The sequence below is a fragment of the Ochotona curzoniae genome, unplaced genomic scaffold (genome assembly GCF_017591425.1).
Source record: "Ochotona curzoniae isolate NIBS_2020 unplaced genomic scaffold, NIBS_Ocur_1.0 contig_43, whole genome shotgun sequence".
NCBI lineage: Eukaryota > Metazoa > Chordata > Mammalia > Lagomorpha > Ochotonidae > Ochotona > Ochotona curzoniae.
In genome coordinates this window covers 334,208-354,939 of record NW_024466218.1, presented here as the reverse complement: position 1 = coordinate 354,939, position 20,732 = coordinate 334,208, and the positions used below count along the sequence as shown (strand labels likewise).

The window sequence follows — 20,732 nt, the reverse complement described above, 5'->3', positions numbered from 1 at the left end:
AAGCCGGTAGCCTGGAGCCCCATCCAGGTCTACTTGGGTCAACGGAGGGCCTAAATATGCAGGCCATCTTCTCCGTGTTCTGAAGTGCATTTGGTGCAGGGAGCTGCAGCAAAAGGGAAGCAACTGGAACTTGAGCCAGCACTCCCACGGGGACACTGAAGTCAGGATGCTATTAACAGGGGCTGTACCTGTGCCATGCTTGGCCTGTCTTATTTTGTCTTTACACAACAGAGCTAAAAGGCATTTTTCTGGGATTATAGGTTCTTTCTTAATAGTTGGTGAGGCCAGCTGGAGTGTGTATATTACTCCTTGTATCATACTTGTAGCCATAATGTTGAGAGAACTTAGAAGGATACCAAAATGAGTAGGTTTGCCATCTATGAAAGATTTGGGACATCTATGAAAGATTTATAGGGAAGTTTGTCAGGGGGCTGGCTTTTGTTGTGTGTGTGTGTTTAAGCTACAAATTCATATAAGAAACATGTTTATTTCACACGTCTTGAACCATTATGCTAGAGTAACAGAATCTTAAGACTCATCCAAGGTATAATTTTGAGACTTCAGCCTTTCTTGAACATTGATGGAGTCAGGCTGTTCATCCCCTTTGAACAGATGAGAAGGTTAATGAAATGATAACAAACTTTTGTGACATTGGAAGGGTAGGAGAAAATTTTAATACATTCACCAAATTGCATGAAACGACAAGAACATACTCTAGACACAGCTGAAGACAATTTAGAATCCAACAAAATGTGAGGTAGGCTGACTAGTGAAATTCACCAAATTTTGGTTAAGAACATGTTACAGTAATAACTCAGGTGCCCACTTCCTAAAAATCACAAAAAGCAATTACATAAATTACAGCCAAGGCAGTTGCCTCTGTCAATGCTGTCTGTTAGTTTGCCCTCACACCGTGTGACCTGGGATGTGTGCCGAGGTCCAGCAGGGCTGCAGTGAAGGTAATGTGCAGGCCTCACGGATCCACTCAGCCCACGTCAGCGTTTTCAGGGATGGCACTGCTTCCAGTGAAATACCAGGATGTGCAGTAACAAGTCCTGGAGCCCTGTACGTGTGCAAGTTGATCCTCATAGAAGGACCCAACACTCTAAAGAACTTTACTCTAGCTCTGAAGAATTACACTGATCAGGTGACTTTTAAAAACCCAAACTTCACTTTGAGTTTTGTAATGTTTCGAAAAGAATAAGCAGATTAATTCAGATTTCTATTTCATCGAGGTCTTTTGGCTTTATTCTGGCCTTTCTCTTCCACAAATTAAAATGGAGTACTTGAATTGGAGATAACTACTTTAAAAGTTTCTTTAGACTATGACATCATAAAAGCCAGAAGAAACCCTGAGAGGCTACCTGCCCCAGGTACAACTGCTTTAGAATTCTTTCAAGTATCTTACTTGCTCTATAAAGTAAATAGTACTGGAATATTGCACAAACAATGGGTTTGGATTTATCTGCATTAGGCCCCTTCAACAAAACAGGAACAAATGAACACATTCACACCTAAACAAAGATGCTTCCAACATACCTCTTCCACAAAAGGTTTCCAAATTAAGGAGTTTTATAAGGCAGGTCCACTAGAGGACAGTTAAAAATGGGGTTAAAATAAACTGTTTCAGAATACATTTAAAGAATACACGTAAAGCGTCACAAGTAGCCACGAGATCTCCAGACTCTTTCTCATGGCAGTACAATTCATTTCCTCAGTAACTGTAAATCCTTTGTTGTCACTGGGTCATAAAGCTGGTCAGCTGCACTACTGGCATAAATGCGGGCTCAGCGGACATCTCTCAACCAGTTCAAGTCACAGGCTCAACTCCAGAAATGGTCCTTTCAAGGGGGGATGGATTGAGAAACTATCAAGAGATTGCTTAGTGAGGAGAATGGGACTAATTAAACTGTAAACATCCATTAGACTTCTTCTGGAACATTCTGTTTTAAAAATCTGATTAGGGTATTTGGTACGAAAAGTGTAGAAATGTCGATTTGGATGGCCACCTTCCTGTTGGTTTGAATGGCTCAAAGAGCCTTCATGGGATCTTCCTTGTTCCTCACCAGAGAGTTGCTGGTGGGATGACTAAAGCAGTCGTCTCTCTATGGCTCTCTTTCCTGTTTCAGCATTGTCTGTGTTGTCAGTTAAGGCCACTGATACTCCGTGTGTCTTTTAAAGGAAACTGCTTGAGTCTCTGAAAGGAAATGGACTAGTTCTCCACAACAGACCTTGGTCTGTGCCAACCGTGTAATGTCAATCAAACAAGGTGGGTGCAAGTTCACTGCGGAAAGCTTCTTAACTGGTTCAGCTAAATCAACTAACATATTCTTAATGTTCCTTTCTAAAATTCATAGTGGCAAAAACCCATTTAATATGGTCACAAATGTGGTACAAGATGAATCGCTGTTCCATGTTCTCATAGACAAAGAATGGGGAAAAGCAAAGGTGTTTAGCTAGGAGAAGCTCTATAAAACACACGCGGTGCCTGCTCTGCAGTTGCTGATTTGCTTGTTCAGTGTAAATAGTAAACTTTCAACTCCTGTGGAAATTTTGCCAAAGTTTTCCATATGTATAGGATTATAAATCTTATAACTAACACTGCACAGAGAAAGACAAAGCTACCTTTTTTAAATACAAATATCTTCTACATTCGATCATTCAGACCCCTGAGTAATGCTGTACCAAGGTACAGAGCTGAAGAGAAGCTGAGGGTTCAGACCTCAACATTCCTCTTCAATTAATTCCACACCAGCGGTGTGAGTCTCTTGCAACACATTCAAGCTAGCTCATGCTCAGAGTCCATGTCCGTTTTGTAGCATATTACGTGAAAAATGCCAGCTCCATGTTTGTTCTTCACAGTGGATCATCTTCAGGAGCCAACAGGCAGCCCAGTTCTTCAGTAACTAAGTGACTGCCTAGGGTGGAGTTTACCCAAACTTAAGGTTCCGTTAGAACTGAAGAAAAGCAGTGTCCCCAGAGACCCGGGTCAGGTTTGGGGATTCTTTGGAGAACAGACATACATGTTGCACTTTGCTCCACAGTGATTGTACTTTAAAGGAAAAAAGAAATCCCACGTAATCGTTGCTTTCCCACCCCACCCCCCAGGCATCCACTGCTGTTGTTGGTCCCTCCAAAAGCTCACACGTGGCGCCCAGTAAGAAAGAAGAGGGGCTTGTCCTCACTGCTGTTTGCAGTTTGAAATTCATCCCTCAGGCGAAACTGCCACTCGTCCTCCAGCTCCAAGCGGACAATTGTTTGGCGTAAGGAGCTTCTGTCCTGGCAGATGACACACAGTGTAGCACCTTGAGGAAAAAAAAGAAATATGTCCTGGACTCAGAGACTGGATGGATAAAAACTTCCATCACATCTAATTATTTTCCCTGTGCTGCTAATGTTCACATCTGAGTGGCAACAGGCAGCAGCTCAGGAGCCTCTGAGATGTGTTCCCGTGCATGTAAAGTGGGAAATGTCCCCACGTGGAGCCCCTTCCCCTGTGGGAATATGCTATCACTGCCAGCTTTCTGGGTGTTTCTCTGGAACGGGGTTGTCACCCTTGGCACTGCTGCATGGAGAACTCCTTGTGTGGGGTCAAGGGCCCCCGTGGACCCTGCAGGAGGCTTCGTGGCGTTCCCTGGTTCCGGCTCACCTTACCCCAGCAGCCCCCAGCCCATCAGTCACACAGTTCCTGTGAGTTCACAGCACACAACATTCTGCACCTAAGTGTCTTCACTGACCTCAGAGGCCACCTCAGCAGGATCATCTTTGGTGTTTCATCCTGCAGTTTGTCATTGGGCAAATCGAACTCTCTGGCACACACCTACTAAAGCCACATGTTTCAGTACCAGAATAATGAGTAAGGGCTTACACCCGCAGGTGCGGTTAGATACACTGCTACATAGATGGTTTCGGACCAGGGAAGCACATTGGAAGGGTTACAGAGTGTGTACTCGTCACACATACGTGTATTGGCAGTGGCATCAACCTGAGTTAAAACTAGGTCCTATGAGGAGCTTACATTACTAAGTTACTTTCCACCCCCAACTATTGTCTTGGTTTAAAAGTCATGCTTCAAATTATTGGCAAAACTCAGTATCAGAATGCTGTTGTAAACAATATCTTTTATCCTGTGTGTTTTTTTTTTAAGTGGGAAGTAGTTAACAAGATACAACATACGATTTACCTTTCAGAAACTTAAATTTCTTGAGAAGATCAGCACCTACAAAAGAGTCACAGAGGTACAAGAGGAGTCCACTGAAAAACACCCCTTCACAGTTGACATTGCTGGAGTGGGGTCTGGAGCTGATGTAGCACACGGCCACCTGCAATCAGCGAGCACAACAGCGTGAGCACTCAGAGGCAGCGGGGACACTCACAGGCCCAAGAGCCAGAGTCCTTCCCATGAGGCGGAGGCGAGGCAGCTTCCTTTCTGTCAGGGTCAACAGAAATGGGCTGGTCCCTGGAGGCTTCTAGCTCTTGTCTTGTGTTCCCAGGTTTAGCTCGTTTCCTTCTGAATGTTAAGATGTATTTATTACTTGAAAGGCAGAGTTTCAGAAAAGGAGGGAGGGAATGGTAGAGAGGGGGAGAGACAGAATGAGTATTCCATCTGCTGATTCACTCTTCACATGGGCATAGTGGCTAGAGCTCGGCCTGGGCCAAGCTGAAGTCAGGAACTTCCTCCATGTCTCCCATGTGAGTGCCAAGGGCCCAAGTACTTGGGCCATCTTCCACTGACTTCTCAGGCACATCAGCAGGGCAGCAGGATCAGAAGCAAAGCCACCAGGACGTGAATCAGTGTCTGTGTGGGATGCCAGCATCATAGGCAGTAGTTTAATCCACTGTACTGCAACACTGGCCCTTTAACTTGTTTCTAAGCTTATTTCTCACTACTAAGAACTGGTTAGAAAAATTGGTAGCTAGAAATAACAGCGGCAATAAAAATCCCTCCATCTATATTTTTTATTTAAAAAGATTTTCCTCAAAAAAGCATACTTAAAATGATTTAGGTTACAAAAATATTAATATTTACAACTATTCATTTAGATAGGCTTTTCAATTGGATAGTACACAAACTGGAGTGTTTACCTCTATGGCTTTTGAGGACAGAAGATAACTACAAAACTTACAGGGACGTGAATGCAGTAGTCGGGTGGGGGAATGACAGGGGACAGGAGTTTGGCCCAATAGTTAAGACACCCAGGAAGAAACTATGTATTTGGGGCTAGTGCTGTGTCACAGTGGGTAAAACTACTGCCTTGTGTGCTAACATGCCATATGAGCACCCCTTGGAGTCCTAGCTTCTTCATTTCTGATCCAGCCTTGTGCAGTTGTACCTGGGAAAGGCAGTGGAGGATGGCCCAAGTGCTTGGGCCCCTGCATTCCCAGGAGAGACCCTGAAGAACTAGTTCCTGGCTTTGGTCTGGCCCAGCTCTGGCCACTGCAGCCATTTGGAAGGTAAGCCAGTGGTTGCAAGAATCTCTCTCTTTCCTGTGTCTTTCAAGTAAGTAAAAAAAAAAAATCTGAAAAACAAACCAACAAAAAAGTCTTGCTTTTGCAAGCATTTAAAAGGAAGGAGGGGACTGAGGAATAGGAAGGGTGGAAAGTAAGACTATCTTCTTAGAACTGCACCTCTGAAATACATGAAATGTTTTCTTTATACTAATAAAAAACCTTTTAAAATGTCAGTTCAGGTGCTTGCATTCCAGATCAGAGCACTGGCTATGAGTCCCAGCTCCTGGCTCTTGCCTCCCGTTGGCTGCTAATGCACACCACGCAGACGTGGTGATGGCCCACGTGATTCAGTTCCTGACACGTCAGAGACCTGGTTTGGGTTCCAGGCTGCTGGGTTTGGCCTGGCCTAGCTACAACTATCACAGGCATTTAGCAATTGGGGTCATTCTTTCTCTGTCTCTCCCTCTTGTCTCGAATAAATTGAAAAAAAAAAATAAAAACAAAACATGTGTTGTGGCTGTATGTGTGGGCCCCTCTGGGTTCAGATCCTGGCTGGGTGGCCATGTGACCTGGAGCGGTTTCCTTCCTGTCACGCTACCTCAGTTTTCTTAGCTGTTTCATAGAGCTATTTTGTGGATTCAATAATTTGTACAAACCACTTAGTAAGAATTCAATAAATGCTAGTTTCTGATGGAAGTGGTTGTACCACCAAGACTTCAGTGTTGGAGGCTGAAGGCCCTGGGTTCTGGAGTTGGGGAAAGGGAGAGCTGGCTTAGGTGCATATTTTACATAGACACCTGGGTTACACCTGGTTGGTTTTAAGGTTGCTTGCACCTACCAGAGTCTACAATTCATGGACCAATACATGCTGTAGATTGTTGAAACATAAAAATGAGGATGTGAAGTGTTCATACAGGGTCATTTAAAAATTTTTTTAGAATTGAACACAGTTGCATTTTCAGTGTTTAAGACTATGGTCACTGACACAGAGAAAATCCTGACGGGAAGTGCAGGGCTTGAGGATGCAATGTTCCTGTCACAGGTGATTGCACATGGGCCCCCAAGAAGCTCATGCAACATGTGCTTTATGAAAACATTGTGCCTGGATTTGAAAACTTTTTGGACTAAAACTTACTCCATTTTCTGAAGCCTCTGTTTTCTTCCTGACACCTCGCTATCTTCTTTTTTCTTAAAAAGTCTCATTGACAGGAGGATATATACATGAATGAATGAAGTAGAAAAATGGTGTGAAACAACAAGTAACTTAAAATCGTACAGGTGAGAAGGTGAGAAACAGCAACTCCAAAGGTGTCAAAGGTTCTTTGTTGAGTGACCACTGAATTCCTCAGGTCTGATGGAGAAATTCAGATATTTCCCGCATAGTCTGGTAAATGGCTCAGACAGGTGGGCACATGCAGATAGATACTCTGCTGCCCCAGGTCATCCAGGCAGCCTCTCAGAGGAGCTGATTTCTGAGCTAAGCTGGTCTAGGCAGGGGCACCTGCCGTCACACTGTGTGTGAAGCTTCAGCTAAGTGTGTCCCAGGCTCCTCCTTGACAACATTTAAATGATATAAACAAGAGAACCAGAAATTCCCTGGCTAAAACTGGCTGGTTATGGATGAGCCTAGTGTTGGCTGTGCACTCGCCTCTCCCACATCACCACACTTACCTCCCGTCCAATGTTAAGATAGCAGTCAATGGCCAACACGGGACTCTTGAAGTTCTGGATGGCTTTGGGAAAGAGTTTGTATGAAGCGTGCTGAAGGAACTTCTCGAGGAGAAACTGCGCGGGGGCTGCCAGCAGTGTGTGCTCACTGTCAGGAGCGCAGACATACTGAAGGGGCAGGATGGGTGCCAAGCTCTCTGACACCTGGAACGAGAGACCATGGTCATGGGGAACTTGTCTGTCACTGGATGAAGGGCTTAACAGAATTCTAGAAGTCCCCACCTCATGTCCACAGGGGTTACGATTCAAGACTCCAGGTGGCTCCCTGAACTCTGGCTAGTACTAATCCTACATAGACTTTTTCCTTGGCAAACCATGATAAAGTTTAATTTATAAATTAGGCACAGAAAGAGGGAACAGCTAACTATAGAATATAAGAGCAATGTATTTTAATGAAAGTTACATGGTTGTAATTCTGTTGACAGTAAGAAGACAAAAAATATTTTTGGACAAAAATAATAGACTAAAAGGTGCACTAACTGGTAGATGGGTTTCTGCAATAAGAACAGCAGCATGAGGACATGTTAATTCCAAATGTCTGTCATTTAAGGGTCCTGAGATTCTTTTATTCCCTGGCTTTGGGGATGGTACAGTAGGATTTAGCAAAAGTAACACAAGACCAGAAGCAGAAAGTAGGCTTTTAAAAAGCTTTACTGTATTTAGTAAACACACTGTGAAGGGCTAGCACCATGCTGTAGTAAGCTAGGAGTCCCTTGCATTAGGCCCTAGTATCCCACAGGGGTGCAGGTCCTGGCTGCTCCACTTCCCATGCAGCTTCTTGCTAATGTGCATGAGAAAGCAGCAGAGGATGTCCCAAGTGCCTGTGCCCCTGCACCCACGTGGGAGATCAGGGAGAAGCTCCTGGTGCCCAGCTTGGGAACAGCCCAACTCTGGCTGTTGCACCTATTGGGAAGACCTCTCTGTTTTACTCTCCTTTTCTTCGTTACTGTCTTTCAAACTTTAAAAAAATAAGACTTTTTAAGAAACCCAAATGCATTGTAATGTCAAATAGAGACAGTGTGTAGAGTGTTGCTGGTGCGGATGGGTTTGGCAAGCGATGAGTTCCTAGTAAATTTATTCAAGAAGGTGAGGATTGTCTGTATTACTGTCCTTTAAAAAAATGAGTGCTACAAGAACCAAACAAATGTTTCTTGTATAAAAATGGAATATTTGGAATCTTGCAGCTGAAGCTGTGATTGAATCATTAAAAATTAAAGATAAAATGTGTTCTCACTAAGTTGGCAACATATGATTTGGCTCTGGATGAGCCATCGAGAACAGAAATGAAATTGAATCTGATGTTAAGAACTCACTTCTGTTACTCGTTTTCCCATTAAGCAATACGTACCCAACGCCAGGATCTAGTTACAAAGTGTGTGTGTGTGTGTGTGTGTGTGTGTGTGTGTGTGTGTGTGTGTGTGTGTGGTTTTAAGGAAATCACTGCATAGTTTCCAAAGTAGACCCAAGCTTGCAAAACTTACCATGATCTTTGGCTTAATGATGAAGTCCCTTTGCCCGCCAACCTGAACATGTTTCTTCATGAGACTGAAGTTATTAAAGCGGCAGATGAGCAGGCCACTACTGTTTGTTCTCAGGTTAAAGTCAACGTCTTCACAAAAATACCTAAATCATCACCATAGGGATAGGTTTCTATGAACACCTTGCACATCTCAGCCATGACAACCACACACAGAAAACAGGGGCAGAGGTCAGGAGACAGCCTGAAGGGAGCTGGCCCTCCCGCTGGAGACCTGTGGGAGCAGCTAGGTTGTGCATTGCAACCATGAAAGGAAGGAGGAAGTAAGGGGATTCCTGTGAGATACACAGGGGTTGGGAAATCCTGTGTAGAAACAGCACTACACTTTACGTTCTGGCTAGTGTTTTAAAAAAATTGGGGGGGCTGGGGCCAGCACCATGGCTCAACAGACTAATCCTGCAAGCACTGGCATCCTATATAGGCAATGGTTTGTGTCCAACGTGCTCCACTTCTGATCCAACTTCCTGCTTATGAACTGGGAAAGCAGTGGAGGATGGCCCAAGTGCTTGGGACCCTACATTCACATGGGAGACCCAGAAGAAGCTCCTTGCTTCAGATGAGCTCAGCTCCAGCCATTGTAGCCATTTGGGGAGTGAACCGGCAGATGGAAGTTCATTCTCTTTCCTTCTCTATAAATATGCATTTCAAATAAAAACAGTCTTTAAACATTTCCTAAGGCCTGTGAACAGCTTGAAGCATCTTCCAAGTTTATTCTAATTGCCACAAATTGCACCTCGCAGGTTGACCCAGCGGGCCTCTTGGCCCCTGTAGACTTTTCAGGAATAAGCATACCCAGGAAGCAAGGCAGTGGTCAGACTGCTTAGCCCCACTTGGTGTCTTTTCCCTGCCTGATCCAGAACTCCTGGTCTGATGTTTGAAAAAGTGATTGTCTGCTGAGCTCCAAGAAGAGTGAATGTCCTCAGAAGATACTCCACAGTGGGGACCCTGGGATGACATCGGGTGGCACTTCCCCAATCTCTGGAGTAATGTGGTGGTTGGGAGTCTGGGCGAGGTTTCTCCTCTTGTATCCCCTCTCCCCCATATATGAGAAGAAAAAGAAAATGCGTGAACAAGGGTCTCACTTACTCTCCCCTGATCCTCAACCCTTTCCACGCTGATCAACTATGTAAACAGCATCAATAATAAAATTAAAAAGAAGAGTGAAGCTTTGGGTTTCCTTGTTTGTGGAGCTGCACACTGATCTGTGAACGTCTGGCTGTTGGAGGTAGCTTTGAGGTGGCTGAATGTATTCTAAGCATTTCACGCTCTAACTTATCACTTAGGGTCTGGGTCAAATGGCAGGGTGATGAAAGGGCACATGGGGCTTGTGCTTCTCCCTGTCTCTATGAAGGCGTTTCTCAGCTTCTCAAAGACACGTAGGAGTAAAAGTGCTGCAGAGGCTGGGGTTGGGCAGACATGCCCGGTAACAACGGGGTTCCGTGCATCCCCGAGGCCAGACCTACCTGTTGAAGTCATACTGCACATTCTGAGTCAGGTCTATGTTGAGGAGGATGAAATCATGCACGTGGCACCTGGAGAATGGGGCCTTGAGGCTCTGGCGAGTCAGTTTGCTGCTCCACTTCTGTATGCCCAGAATTGCATAGTGAACAATTTTTGGTGTGGCTTCGATATGCTGCAAGACACTCTTTAAGGACACATTCTTACTGGAAATTCCTGCTTCCATTTGCTGGCTAGGAAATACAAAGTGATTTTACAAGAGATATCACTAAACATTATGCAAGAATCATCTATGAAGGGCCAAACTTCCCATATACTAAGTGCACTGTGTGGGATATAATGAGATAGTTTTCTTCAAATGAGCCTGGAATGGAAAACAATACCAGGTGCAGGTTTTCATACCATCATTGTTAAAAGAAACTACCTTTTTGGGGCGAGGTTTATCACTTCCAGGCACAGCAAAAATAGAGTTCATATTAAAAAGTGAATATTGAACAAAGATTCCAAAGAGAGGTAGTCAAGATTCGAAATACGGAAGTGCATTTCCCAGTTCTGGAAGTTACGTATGATACAGGAGTACCTGGGAACTGCCGGGTCCAAGCCAGCATGTGAGCTGGAAAGGGCCTCTGACCATTGGCATCGTGTTTCAACAGGGCTACTGTCAAATGAGGGACTCTGCTGTGTGGGGTTTCTCAATGTTCAGCATTCCCTGCTTTTTAGGAATGCTGTCCACTCCGCCTGAGCAACGGGACATCCAAGGAAGGCAGCCCGGTGCTCCAGCAGACACTGGTGTCAGTGCAGTCATAATTTCTCTTGGGATAACCTTGAGACCGAGTAGACTGACTTCCCATGCTCACGCACAGTTAAGAAAAGCTGAGGCCAAAACCCAGGCACATAAGTCAGATGCTGGCAGGATTTTAGATAACTCATAGAGACATAACAGAATTCTGCCTAACCAAAGCTATGATGCAGAAATGGCCTAGGTGTTTAACGGCACACTGAAGATCTAAGTTAATAATAATAATAATAATAATAAAAACAAAATCACTACAAAATCTGCTAGTGCAGGTGTCATACTCAGTTTGCTCTGAGAAGCTGTGTCTTCTATTTCCACAACAGCTGCAGCCAAGAAAAATGCCTTTTCTAGCACATGTTACATGCCACAGAGCTGCGTGGAAGTGTCATTACCTGGTCTGCTCCTGAACACTGTGGATGTTCCACAGGACGCATGAGTCATCCATCACGACGATGAAAGGCCAGACACACTGGCGCTTGACTCCCAGCTCCTCCAGGCGGTTCCTCTCCAGTTCTAGGTTGTGGTAGGACAGCTCCTTGATGAGGAATCTGGCAGCACCTGCAAGGCAGCATAAGCAAGCTATGCACATCCCCCACTCAGCTCTGGATGAAACCCCATGGACAGTTCACATTCTCTTCTGCAGCTGTGCTTGGTCCCATGGTAACCGTGCATGTTAGGAAGTCAGCCAAATATGCAGAACAGTGATTCCCAGGCTACTGTGTATGCGTCACCACTGGGAAGTGGGTTTAAAATGTAGCTTTCGGGCCCTGCGCGGTAGCATAGCGGTTAAAGTCCTCACCTTGAACGCGTCAGGATCCCATATGGTTGCCAGTTCTAATCCCGGCAGCTCTACTTCCCATCCAGCTCCCTGCCTGTGGCCTGAGAAAGCAGTCGAGGACGGCCCAAAGCCTTGGGACGCTGAACCCACGTGGGAGACCCAGAAGAGGCTCCTGGCTTTGGGTTGGCTCAGCTCCAGCCGTTGTGGCCGCTTGGGGAGTGAACCATTAGATGGAAGACCTTCCTGTCTGTCTCTCCTCCTCTCTGTATATCCAACTTTCCAAATAAATAAATCTTAAAAAAAAAAAAAAAAGTAGCTTTCCAGAACACATCACCAGAAAGTAAGCGCAGTGGGTCTGGGGAAGGGTCAGGGACCAGAGATCGCTTTGACAACACAGCTGACACATGAACTACACTTTTTCTCATGATGCCAAGAATCTGGTTTTCCTCACAGGGCAAAGAATACTGCTCACATGAAACGGCACTCGCATGCCCTGCCCGAGGACAGGTGAAAGGTGTCCCTTGCTTTAGAGACACTTAGGAGTTTAGCAGCATCTGCTCAACAAGTGCTTTGGGCAAGAGGCAAAAAGTAGATTAGAATAAGAAAACAGGCTGCCTGCATGTGAGCCCAGTGCCAGCACTGCTAGCCACGTGACCCTGAACAAGTGCACTCCACGGGCCTGGAAGGAGGCCATGATGTCTGTCTCACGGGGTGGCTGTGTGGTGCTGGGAGTGAGCCTGGCACGCACTACGGACTCACAGTTGATGATTACTATATGATGAACACTAGGAACTAGCCAAAGTTTATGAATGTGCCACTCAAAAGTAAAAATATGAGTGATAACAAAATGAGACTGGGGCAGGCATTGGGCTGCCATGGGCTGCACTGCTGTTGGGGATACATTTATGCAACACTGCAGTGCTGATGGGGGCTCCAGCTATCGTCCTTCCAATGTAACTTCTTACCATTGCATCTTGGGAGACAGCAGGTGATGCTTCAAGTACTTAGAGCACTGATAACCACATACAAGACCAGATGGAGTTCTTGGCTCCTGTCTTCAGCCTGGTCCACCCAGCTATATGGGCCATTGAGAGAATGAGCCAGCAGATAAAATATAGATCCATCTTGGGGCTCAGTGTGGTAGCCTAGTGGCTAAAGTCCTTGCCTTGCATGCTTTGGGATCCCATATGGGTGCCGGTTCACATTCTGGCTGCTCCTTTTCCCTTTCAGCTCCCTGCTTGTGGGAGATCCATCTGTCTCTGCCGGGACACAAGCCAGCTCCCTTATGGGATTCTGACACATGCAAGGTGAGAACTTTAGCCACTAGGTTACCATGCTAGGCCTAGATAAATAATTTTTTTTAAGTGAAGTGTAAAAGCTATTAAGTCTGTGGAGTTTACTTGAAAATCCAGCTTACTCGGTCTGGCATGATAGCATAGCGGTTAAAGTACTCGCCTTGAACGCGCCAGATTCCATATGGTCACCAGTTCTAATCCTGGCAGCTCTATTTCCCATCCAGCTCCCTGCTTGTGGCCTGGAAATGCAGCCGAGGACGGCCCAAGGCCTTGGGTTCCTGCACCTACATTGGAGACCCGGTAGAAGCTCCTGGCTCCTGGCTTTGGATTGGCTCAGCTCCAGCCATTGAGGCCGCTTGGGGAGTGAACCATTAGACGGAAGACCTTCCTCTCTGTCTCTCCTTCTCTCTATATGTCTGCATTTTCAAAAAAAAATAAATAAATCTTTTTAAAAAAATATAGCTTAGTCAACACAGTAGGGGCCATGTATGAAAAGTCCATAGCTGGTCTAATTGTAGTGGTAACAAGCTGAAAGCTTTCTACGGTCAGGAACCAGATAGGGATTCCCACTTCTTATTTCTACTTAACACAGCAACTAGGAAAGACTAGGTATTCAAGTTGGAAAGGAAAATTATCTCTATTTCCAGATAACACAATACAAAACTAAAAATTCCACAGAGGTAGGATAAGTGAATTTAGCAAAGCTGCAGATCCATGAAAAATCATTTCTATCTATGAAAATTTCTATGAAAAAAGCATTTCTATACACCAACAATATACATTCTACAAAAGGGTTTAACTTAACTTACAGTAGCATCCAAGTACTATAAATGCTTAAGAAAAAGCTTAACCAAGGCAGCAAAGGACTTACACAGAAAAGTACAGAACACTGCTAGCAGAAATTAAACACCAACAAGCGTGCCGACATGCTGTACTCATAGAGACAAGTACTGTCAGCCATCACTGCTGCCACCTAGTGATTCATGTATTTAATTCCTATCAAGATCTCAATGACCTTTTGTGAGAAATGCAGAGCTCCATGCCTAAGTTTGTGGGGAAGTGTAGATGACTCTAAATAGCCAACACAGTCTTGAATGAGAAGCACGAGGGGCAGGTGTTGTGATGTACCAGGGTTAGGTGCCATGTGGGACCCGCATCCCGTGTGAGAGTGCCTGGCTCAAGTCCAGGCTTCCTCTGAGCTTCTGGCTCATGTGCCAGGGATGCCGCAGGGGCCACCTCAAGTCTTTGAGTCCTGCCACCCACATAGGAGACCCATGTGCCTGGCTCCTGCATCTGCCTGTGCTAGCCCCAGCTGCTGTGGACATCTGTGGAGTAAATGAGAATACAGAAGTCTTCCTCTGCCACTGTGTCACACTGCCTTTTAAGTAAGTCAGTCTTAAAAGTTTTTAAAGAGTGACACTTTTGATTTTAAAACCTGAACAAAGCAGTGTCCAATTTTGTGGTACCGCATATTAAGCTGCCATTTGCAATGCCAGCATCCCACAGGAATGGCCCTTTTGAGTTCTAACTGCTTGACTTCACATGCAGCTCTCTGCTAAAACTCCTGGGAAAGCAGCAGAAAATGGCCCAAGGACCTGGACTCCTGCCTCCCCTATGGAGACCCAGATGGAGTTTCAGGCTTCTGGCTTCAGCCTGGCCCAGCTCCTGCCCTTGTACTCACTTAGGGAGTGAACCAGTGGATGGAAGATCTTTATTTCTCCTTTCCTCCCTGTTTCTCTATAACTTTGAAAATCAAAATAAAACAGCAAAACTGGAAGTAGAAGAAATTTGGTTTCATCTTGCTAAGACTTTTTTCCTAATAGCCAGTTAGACACAGATAAATAATCTGAAGATCATGTTCACATAGCAAAACAACAACAACAACAACAAGACTCCAGTGAGTCTGGGATCAGTGGTTCTGGGAGGACAAAGGACCAGAGCAGACAGTAATAGCCTTGACTCATTCAGTAGGTTACAAAAATGGAAAACTGGGCCCGGCGGCGTGGCCTAGCAGCTAAAGTCTTCGCCTTGAACACTCTGGGATCCCATATAGGTGCCGGTTCTAATCCCGGCACACCCACTTCCCATTCTGCTCCCTGCTTGTGGCCTGGGAAAGCAGTTAAGGATGGCCCAAAGCCTTGGGACCCTGCACCATGTGGGACACCTGGAAGAGGTTCCTGGCTCCTGGCTTCAGATGGGCACAGCACCGGCTATTGCAGTCACTTGGGGAATGAATCATAGGATGGAAGATCTTCCTCTCTGTCTCTCCTCCTTTCTGTATATCTGCCTTTTCAATAAATAAGTAAATCTTTTTAAAAAATGGAAAACTAAAGTGGAATTCTAACCAATAAAATAGTGCCTGAAAATATTTTAGATCCAGATAGTTTAAGAACTGAAAGGAAATAGAAAGGAGACTGAGAAGGGCCAGCACTGTGGCATGGTAGGTTGAGCCGTTGCTTACAATGTCAGTATCCTATACGGGCACTAGTTCTAGTCCTGGCTGCTCCACTGCCAATCCAGTTCCCTGCTAGTGAGCCTTGGAAAGCAACAGAACATGCTCAGGTGACTGTCCCCCGGTATGAAGCTCCTGGCTTTGACCTGGCCCAGCCCTAGCTGTTGCGGCCGTTTACAGAGTGAACCACAGATGGAAGCTCTCCCGCTCACTTCGGCAGCACATATACATGAGATGGAAGATCTCTGTCTCCCTCTTTCTCTATAACTCTAAAAATAAATAAAAAAAGAAGAAGGAGAAGATGATAATGGTGAAGAAACCTAGGGAAGAAGAAAGCAGGGACAGACATGAGGAGGCAGATGCAATGTGGAAAAGGAAGAAAATGGGAGACACAGAAAATCCTGCAGACAAGGAGGCTGTAGGATCCAGAACATTACCGGGGCAGGCCTTCGGCTTAGAAACTGATGCATCCCCTTGTTCCTTATGGAAGACTGTGGGTCAGAGTGCCAGCTCGGCTCTTGACTCCAGCTTCCTGACACTGCAGCTCCTGGGACACACTGATCATGCATCAAGCACTTGAGTCCCTGCCAGCCATGTGAGAATCCCTGGCTTTTGGCTCTGGCTGGTCCAGACGTGGCCACTGGAGACTATGGGGGTGAACCAAGGGATCACAGCTTTCCACTTCTCGAGAAACTAAAATTTGCACACTGTGCACTTCAGTTCCGGTATTGATTTCGTTACTACCCTTTAAACAGGGAAGTAGCAGTTCTTGACCTTCAACCCTTTGGAGACTTGGCACTGAAGCTAATGGGGAGAACCACTGAGAACAGTGCCAGAAGTACCCAGGGAAGGATCGCTCTGAAACATGGGCTCTGGTTAGCGATTTCCTGGCTATGGTTAATGAAGGAGTTCTGGACACCTGCAGTGTCTCTCCACTGCTCTGTCAGATACTTGATAACCACCTAAATATTGTGAGATGACAGCCCACTGCTCTTAAACTCCATGGAGACTTCTCCGGGAAAGACTTCTCCCAGGCACCTTTCCTGCCCGGGGCAGTCCCAATGCTGCCAACTCCTGGGATGGTTGGGCATCAGCTCTTAGAATCTTGTATCTTTTGGATGAGAACCAGATCTGTCACAGACCAAGGAGAACTGCTAATGTTCTCTTGCTTCTGCCAAGCTCTCTTAGCACCGCTATCTTCCTGCCCCAGAGTGCTCAGCCAATAAAACCTCTGTTCAGGAGAGAAGGTCACTTTGCAGAGGCAGAAGAAATCTTTGGGAGTGTCATGCCAGGGAATGGGGCTCAGGAAATAGCCACAGCCCTTCCCCCAAGGCCAGAGGGCCCCTTACCCACGCCTGCATTGTTGAACATGCCAGGAAGCACCAGCATGATGTGGTTGGGCCAGTACTTGCGGTACAGTGGCATCTCATATTCCTTGACTACCAGCAGGTGAAGGTGGCTGATGCCTTCCATGGCGTGGAAAAGGTTTAAGAGTCCATGTTCGTGCCGACCACTGGAAGGGGTGAAAATAGGGCTCTTGACTGCATTCAGATCCTGCTGAAAGGGGACAAAACAAGAGATCAAAGGGGGCAATTAAAACTCTTAGAAATGGGGAGGCTCCCAGGGAGAGAGAGCCTGCTCTAGTGCCTGATCCCGGGCAGCCCTTGCATCCAGACACCCTCACCCACCTTGTCTGAAACCAGGGGCAGCCGCATGCTCTCCAGATGTTTGCCCTGCTTGCTGAAGACAAAATGACTCTCTTTGGATTTGGGGATGATGAAATAGAGCTGAACCTCTTCTCCCAGCATCGAGGAAGAGAACGTGAATGCATGAAGGGTGGAGTCAGACATCTGTATTTGCAAAGAAGAAAAGGAGGGAATGTAAGCTCACGGTTGCCACACAACAGGCAGCTCTTTAGTTGTGAAGAGCAGCAAACTAGAACTCAGAAATGCCATCAGACCTGCTGGGTGTGAGGGGCAGCATTTTAAGGGTTAGAAAGACAGACTCCATCCCTGAGTAGCTGCACAACAGCAGCCCCCTTTGCCCCACACTCTCTGTGGGTAAAGTGCTTGGTGCTCGGCAAAGTCTCTGCATTCTGTCAGCTCAGGCTTATGCATGGGTCAGCTGTAGTGTTGGATGTCCTGTTGTACACTTATACCTAACGGCCCCAATCATGGAAACATCTCCATAGCGCCATCGTTCCTGGCTACTGTGTTAGCGGAAGTCTGAACTCTGGCTTTGGTGGGAGTCAGATATAAATCTAATCTATCTGTCAAAGCAGCAGGGAAGGAACACATGCCCATACCCCACCTCCTTGGATAATGCCGTAACAGCCTTCGCATGCTGTGGATATGGACATTTGGCCCAACAAGGGATTTCAGCAGCTAGAATCCAGGTGGGCTTCCCAATAGCTTTAGCTTAAACAATATATTTCCCTGAAAAATAATAATGTACTTCTTTCCTGGCATTCTAGTTTATCCCACCTCAAAAAATGTGGGAATTTACTACATAGTACTATAACTGTGCAGAAACTATATGAAAATTTTCAATAAAGTTTGCTAAAAACTTGTGATTTACACACAAGCGGACCTTTGTCTTCTGTATTCTGTAACACACCGTGATGCAGTCTTGGGGTATCCCACCAAACGTGTTCAACAGCAATAAGAAATGGGACAAAAAGATAATTTGGATTAGAGTGGCAGATTACTCAATACAATTTTTCAGGGTGACCCTTGGCAGCCATTAGTGTTTCAGGATGAGTCAAGGGCCATGGTCCCAAGGATCAGAGGCAGGCTGGGCGAGCTTAATCGGCACAGCCTGGAAGAAGCAAGAGTCCTTGCAAGATGTGCAGAGCCAAGGGACCAAAACACACACAGTGGGGAGAAGCCATGGGGAACTCCCCTGAGAGAGGCCCTGGCACTGCTGCCACCTGCTGCCTTTCCCATCACATGCGCTTAAGGATGCACTGGCCACATGCCAGCTGTTAAGGGTACTGTCTGGCATTCTGTGTCCTGCCATCCACTTTTGGTTCCAACCATCCCTGGCTGCAGTGAGACGAGGACTAGGTTAGTATAAGTCAACAGACATGCTAGAATCTTAGCGCCAAGGGCATCCCTGTGCACGTTAGATAAACTTCTCATTTCAGCCAGCAGCCCAAAGGGAAGGGCCTCCCTTTTAACAAGTATGCCATTGTGTCTACTTTTCTCAGGATCACAGGTAGGTGGGTACAATCCCACCTAAACGTGACACATGTGACCTGGAGGACTGGGCTGCTTCCCTTCCTGCAACAGACACACTCGGTTCCGTTGGATCGCGGTCTCATGCATCCTCCTCTCCAGTCAGTGGCTCCTTCTCATAGATCAGCTCTCTGTTACCCACAGCTTGAAACCACACAGCTCTGCCTTCACACATCCCTAGTCTGGAGGGTAACAGGGTCTCAGATGAGGGAAAGATGGGAGCCGCACCTGCGAGGCGGCGGCAAAGTCCATGTACTGGTGGCACTGCTCACAGTGATGGAAGGTGTTGTAGGCTGCATATTTGGTCAGCATCATGGACACCGTTTCTCGTTTCCTGGGCTCCTCAAGCTTGGCTTCTTTGATTACCTCTGCAGATAAAGAGTTAAATACGCATCCCATGTTATATGTGAGAAGTCCTGTACTTGGGAAGGAAAGCCCCTGCTCCTTTTCCAAGGATTCTGTAATCCTTGGATTACAGGTGATATAAAGGTGTGTGAGAGGGTTAGTAAAATTGCTCTGCAAGCTGTTACTGCCCATCCCCCAGCCCATGCCTGGTCAGTCTCCCCTGGACTTCTCAGAGGAGGGGAGCCCACCTGGGCTGGCACTGACCTTGTTTGACCCCCGCCAGCTTCTCGGTGTACACCAGGCTCATGAGGCTGTACTTGGGATCGTGCACGCTGACGTCAAAGGGCATCTTGCTGAAGCTCTCAATGTCAGGCCAGGGTTCTCCCTCTGCCTGCCTGACCCCGCTGTTCTCACTGTGATCTGGGAGGAGAACAAAGTGCGCAGGGCCCAGGTGGGTGGAGAAAGGCATTTCTGACAAATGTACTCACCTGTTCCAGGGCAGGAGGCGCTGGGACCCTTCCTCGAGGCCCACCCTGGGAAGCACATCCCCCGACTCCAACCGACCCAGATCACAGACTCCCCACCTGCCTCCCGTCTCCTTGTTTTCGCTTTGGGTGTTCTAAATTGTTAGGAGTTTCAGCTGTGGGGGTTTAAAATCGTCAACCTCCAAGAAATTGTAGGATGCCCTGAGCACATTGCCCCATGTCTGCTGCACAGCAGTCCCCTGGGAGCTTGTGGCACTCCCACACCCAGGCCGCTCACCCAGAGTGGTTAAGAAAGAATCCCCCTGCCTACCCAGGCACTGGGCATATTCCTGCAAGCTGCTGAAGGTGACCCAGTCCTCAGGCAAGCTTGACAGCCAGTAGGCAGCATCTTGCCCTGCCCCTTACTACCACACACCTTCAGGCACTGACCCCTCAGAGTGCCTGGATCCCTGCATTCAAAGGGTCTTGAAAAAGTTAATAAAACACACATATTACAAAAAAAAGGTACACATAGATTTCAAACTTTGAAAAAATGTATTATTTGTTTTTATTAGAAAGGTAGATTTACAGAGAGAAGGAGAGGAAGACAGAAAGATCCTCCATTGACCAGCCCACTCCCCAAGTGGCTGCAAACAGTGGGAGCTGAGCTGATCTGAAGCCAGGAGCCTCCTCCAGGTCTCCCACATGGGCGCGGGGTCCTAAAGCCTTGGGCCACCCTTTACTGTTTTCTCAGGCCATAAGCAGGGAGCTGGAAGGGAAGCAGCCAGGACACGAACCGGCACCTAGATGGGATCCCAGCATTCGCAAGGCAAGGATTTAGCCAGTGAGCCATTGCACCGGGTCCCGAAACTCTCCTTTTCACACGAATTCTCTCTCTTGTTCTCTAAGATTTATTTTATTGGAAAGTCAGATTTACAGAGAGAAGGAAACAGAAAGACCTTCTTCTGTTGGTTCGCTCTCCAAGTGGCTGCAAGGCTGGAGCTGAGCCGATCCAAAGCCAGGAGCCAGGAGCTTCTTCCAGATCTCCCATGTGGGTACAGGGTCCCAAAGCCTCAGGCTATCCTTTACTGCTTTCCCAGGCCACAAGCAGGACTCTGGAAGGGAAGTGGGGCAGCCAGGACACGAACTGGTACTCACATGGGACCCTGGCATTTGCAAGGCGAGGATTCAA

General features: G+C 46.6%; 1 protein-coding gene across 1 annotated transcript in view; it reads right to left on the bottom strand.

Moving 5' to 3' along the window:
* Positions 1–2,607: 2,607 nt before the first annotated feature.
* GREB1L (GREB1 like retinoic acid receptor coactivator) overlaps positions 2,608–20,732 on the bottom strand; it is a 106,930-nt gene continuing 88,805 nt past the window's right edge. Inside the window, exons 22-31 of the mRNA XM_040984784.1 lie at positions 19,341–19,496; positions 18,960–19,099; positions 17,184–17,345; positions 16,845–17,049; positions 11,363–11,528; positions 10,180–10,407; positions 8,661–8,802; positions 7,123–7,323; positions 4,184–4,322; positions 2,608–3,305 (exon numbers count right to left, since the gene is read on the bottom strand). Of these exons, the coding sequence (XP_040840718.1) occupies positions 3,142–3,305; positions 4,184–4,322; positions 7,123–7,323; positions 8,661–8,802; positions 10,180–10,407; positions 11,363–11,528; positions 16,845–17,049; positions 17,184–17,345; positions 18,960–19,099; positions 19,341–19,496 (1,703 nt within the window). The 3' untranslated portion in view covers positions 2,608–3,141. The remainder of the gene's footprint in view (positions 3,306–4,183; positions 4,323–7,122; positions 7,324–8,660; positions 8,803–10,179; positions 10,408–11,362; positions 11,529–16,844; positions 17,050–17,183; positions 17,346–18,959; positions 19,100–19,340; positions 19,497–20,732) is intronic.